General features: G+C 35.5%; 1 protein-coding gene across 1 annotated transcript; it reads left to right on the plus strand.

Annotated features, from left to right (window-relative positions):
- Positions 1-1,122, plus strand: LOC112096778 (putative disease resistance protein RGA3). Its single transcript, XM_024180464.1, has 2 exons — positions 1-78; positions 703-1,122. Exons 1-2 carry the CDS (start codon positions 1-3, stop codon positions 1,120-1,122), a joined length of 498 nt encoding a protein of 165 aa, XP_024036232.1.
- The last annotated feature ends 1,515 nt before the right edge of the window (positions 1,123-2,637 follow it).

Consider the following 2,637-nt stretch of genomic DNA (forward strand, 5'->3'; position numbering starts at 1 on the left):
ATGGCTGAAGTGCTTGTTTCAGCAGTCATGGAGCGGCTGGCTTCGATCCTTGTCAAACAGGTAGAAGCAGAGGAGAAGGTGAAACTACTCCACTCGTGTAAAGTGTTGCCATTGGGCGTGTACTGCTCAAGTCCTTAACGCAATCGGGTACATTATACACACTATCAGTGTTTATTAACTTTTTAAAAACTCCCTGATAGACCAAAGAAAGAGGCACCAAAATAATTTGTTCAAAAATATAGGAAATATACAAGTTTGTTGATAAAAATCTGCATCTGAATACGTGCACATTATGGGAAAGTGAATGGTCAATAAGAAATCCAATTATAGAATTAGAAAAAACAAATATAAATTAGGCTTTGCTTTCCCTATTAACAAGTAAATTCTAATTGGCTTTCTGTGTTCCAAATATATACACTCACGCACACACGATTTTAAAAAAAACTAAAAATAAGGATGAATTTCTTTCATTATAACAATATTTTTAGCTGTATGTTGATCAATATTTTTACCTGCATCATCTTAAGTAGAAGCAGGTGATAGACTCTCTTACGTGTAGTTCTCCAGGAAGTAGAATTTTGTTGACTGCACGAAAAGAGAATGTTGTAAAAATAATGGCAACCACCAACATGATCCCACTAGGGAAATTTCCTGGGAAGGAATATTGGTGATTGTTTAGTCAAGTTGCAATATTTTGGCAAGACTAGTGCAGAAAGTGACGAATTAGAAGATATTGGTAGAGAGATCTTAAGTAACTGCAATGGCTTGCAACTTGCAGTAAAGTCTGTAGGGCGTCTGTTGAGCCTTAAAACAAGGATTGAACAATGGCAACGTGTCTTCCATAGTGAGATGTGGCCACTAGAAGAGATAGAAAAGGGTGGCTTTCCCACTTTGCTATTGAGCCATGCTGATTTGCCTGTCAATCTGAAAAAATATTGTGCCATCTTTCCAAAAGACTATGAGATAGAGAAGGATCGGCTGATCAAGTTGTGGATGACTCAAGGTCACCTCAAAAATGGAAAGAAAGAGATGATATGGAGTCAGATGGTGAAGAGTGTTTTAAAAACCTTGCTATGCTCTCTTTCTTTCAAGATTTTGAAAAAGATGGTGGCCGTAGCATAAGAAGTTGTAAGAATGCATGATTTAGTGCATGACTTTGCTCAAGTTGAAGTTGACGGTTCCGCAGTGTCTCAATTGAAGCTTGCTGGTAGAAAAGCTGGGAATTCGATGATCCTATTTTAAAATAATTGGCCGGTACCCCGTCTCTATTTAATTACGATAAAACAAAATTGCGTAGCCTTGTGCTAGAAGGTTTTAAAGAATGTTTGACTACTAATAGTCTTTCGAAATTGTTGGATAAGTTGACATGTTTTAAGGACGATAGATTGGGGTAATTGTGACTGCTATCGAAATGCTCATTTTTCTGCAACATATCAAATTGCAAGGGGAATAGGAAAAGTAAAACAATTTGAGGTACCTGAGCTTGAAAATGTTTGTTTAACAATTTGTGTAATTTATACAATCTACAAACCCTAGATATTTCTTTCTGTTTTAAGGCTGAAAAGACTATGCCAAGGTATAGAAAGTTAATCAATCTAAGGCATTTAATAAGTGAATTTTTTTTGAAAGATGGTGATCGTTATATGGCAAAGCATGTACCCTTGAATGTTTGAACAACTTGAATAAGCTTGGCTTGGGAAATGTGACAGATGTTGGTGAAGCTAGAAAGGTAGATATCTGGGGTAAGAAAAATGCCCTTCATCTGATATTTCATTTCACTGGGAGTAGGAGGAGTTTAGATGAAAATAATGATGAACATGTTACATGTTCTTGAAGCTTTACAGCCACCTCCAAATTTACACAGGTTAAAAGATAAATAACTGCAAAGGCAAAACTACTTCCGCCAGTTGGATGTCTGTTGAAAAAATCAATACATGCATTTAAAATTGGTTGGTGCATACAATTGACAAACATGCATTCAAATTGAAAAAGAAAAATACATGCACGTACGTATTTAAAGTTGGAGAGGCAAATTTGAAGACAAATTACTAAGGTAAGCACCTAATTTTTGTTGACAAAATTGTTGGAGTTGGTGCAATAGTGCACCCCATTTTTCCCTATAAATAGAAGGCAATTCTTTATTTGTTTGATCATCCAAATTGTGAGAGTTGAGAGCAATTGCATGAGAAGCAATTTGAGAGTTTTGAGAAAGCTTCTACTTGAGTGCTCTAATGAGAATCTATTTGGGTGTATTAGATTTTTAGGTTTTGAAATTTTTTTCAATTTTTTAAATTTCTATTTGTTAGTAAAATTATATTTCAGTCTTTATCTATGGACGTAGGCTTTACGCCGAACCACGTAAATTATTTTGTCATATTTTCTTTACATTTATTTGTCACATTTATATTTCTCTAGAAGTTGCAATCACCATAATATTGGTAATTACTCAACTCGTGCTCCCGCAACAATTAGTATCAAAGCCGGAGGTTCGTGCTTGGGGTATACAGTACTGTTCACGTATACGCACTGTTCATGTATACGATATTGTTCACGCATACAGTGGAGATGGTCATTTATACTTGGGAGACAGCCTATTGTAAGTAGTGTATATGTATGCATTTATAGGAGAGTCTAAGA

This window comes from Citrus clementina, unplaced genomic scaffold, assembly GCF_000493195.1.
Source record: "Citrus clementina cultivar Clemenules unplaced genomic scaffold, Citrus_clementina_v1.0 scaffold_7, whole genome shotgun sequence".
In the NCBI taxonomy this organism is placed as follows: domain Eukaryota; kingdom Viridiplantae; phylum Streptophyta; class Magnoliopsida; order Sapindales; family Rutaceae; genus Citrus; species Citrus x clementina.